The 1,288-nt window shown below is 36.6% G+C and overlaps 1 protein-coding gene across 2 annotated transcripts in view; it reads left to right on the top strand.

The window, feature by feature from the left end:
• Window positions 1-1,288, top strand: part of PHF6 (PHD finger protein 6) — a 20,209-nt gene that overhangs the window by 10,664 nt on the left and 8,257 nt on the right. Inside the window, exons 3-4 of one of the 2 annotated variants that reach the window (XM_010831548.1) lie at window positions 360-529; window positions 690-833. In XM_010831548.1, coding sequence (XP_010829850.1) covers window positions 360-529; window positions 690-833 — 314 coding nt within the window. The remainder of the gene's footprint in view (window positions 1-359; window positions 530-689; window positions 834-1,288) is intronic. The other variant, XM_010831555.1, reaches the window with a different exon arrangement.

Raw genomic sequence — 1,288 nt, forward strand, 5'->3', positions numbered from 1 at the left:
GATTCCTAACCACTGCGCCACCAAGGCAGTCCAACAAGATCTAACTCTAAAATTTCCCTTATTGGTATTTTGAAATGTTTACTGAATTATGTGCACAGTCGAGATCACAAGACTCATTTGCATAGAATTATATATTTGATGGAAATAATTTACAATGATTATAATAAAACTGTTTCTTTGTATTTGATTTTCATTGCATTTATATGAAATGTTAGGCTGTTACATCAAACATACCACAGACCACTTCTCCTCATATCTTGAGGTGATATTCTGAGGAAAAACGTATATTCTAAGGACCCATGAACTAATGCTCATTTTAAAATTGGTTCATGTGAATAAAGCTTTTGTTCATTTTTAAGCAGCTGATTTAGAAGAAAGTTTTAATGAACATGAACTGGAGCCTTCATCGCCTAAAAGTAAAAAGAAAAGTCGCAAAGGAAGGCCACGAAAAACTAATTTTAAAGGACTGTCGGAAGATACCAGGTCTACATCCTCTCATGGAACGGATGAAATGGAAAGTAGTTCCTATGTAAGTAGAAAATTGTTGGATTCTTACTTTTGTGGCAACATGAGTATACCTGTGTTTATAGGTAAAGTTAATCATTTGAAGTGTTAACTAAGCTTGAGGTACTGATAGCATATTTTTTATGGATTTTTTTCAAGTTTTTCTTTTTCTTTCATGTTTGCAGAGAGATCGGTCTCCACATAGAAGCAGCCCTAGTGACACCAGGCCTAAATGTGGATTTTGTCATGTAGGGGAGGAAGAAAATCAAGCAAGAGGAAAACTGCATATATTTAATGCCAAGAAGGCAGCTGCACATTATAAGTGCATGGTAAGTATGGTTCTTTTTATATGCTTTTAAATCCAAGTTTTGGAAAGGCATTTAGCTAGTGACCAAATATAGAACTTCCCTCCACAGTATTCATATTTTAGAATTAGGAATAGCATATCCTATAATCCCAAATCTTTTTAAAAAGTATAATTGACTTGTAACATTATATGTTTCAGGCATACACCGTAGCAATTCAATGTTTTTATATATTATGAAATGATCACCACAATAAGACTAGTTACCATGTATCATAAAAAGTTGCTGCTAAGTCGCTTCAGTCATGTCCGACTCTGTGCGACCCCAGAGATGACAGCCCACCAGGCTCCCCTGTTCCTGGGATTCTCCAGGCAAGAACACTGGAGTGGGTTGCCATTTCCTTCTCCAATGCATGAAAGTGAAAAGTGAAAGTGAAGTCGCTCAGTCGTGTCCGACTCTTAGTGACCCCATGGGCAGCC

Source organism: Bison bison, unplaced genomic scaffold, assembly GCF_000754665.1.
Source record: "Bison bison bison isolate TAMUID 2011002044 unplaced genomic scaffold, Bison_UMD1.0 scf7180017860003, whole genome shotgun sequence".
Taxonomy (NCBI): domain Eukaryota; kingdom Metazoa; phylum Chordata; class Mammalia; order Artiodactyla; family Bovidae; genus Bison; species Bison bison.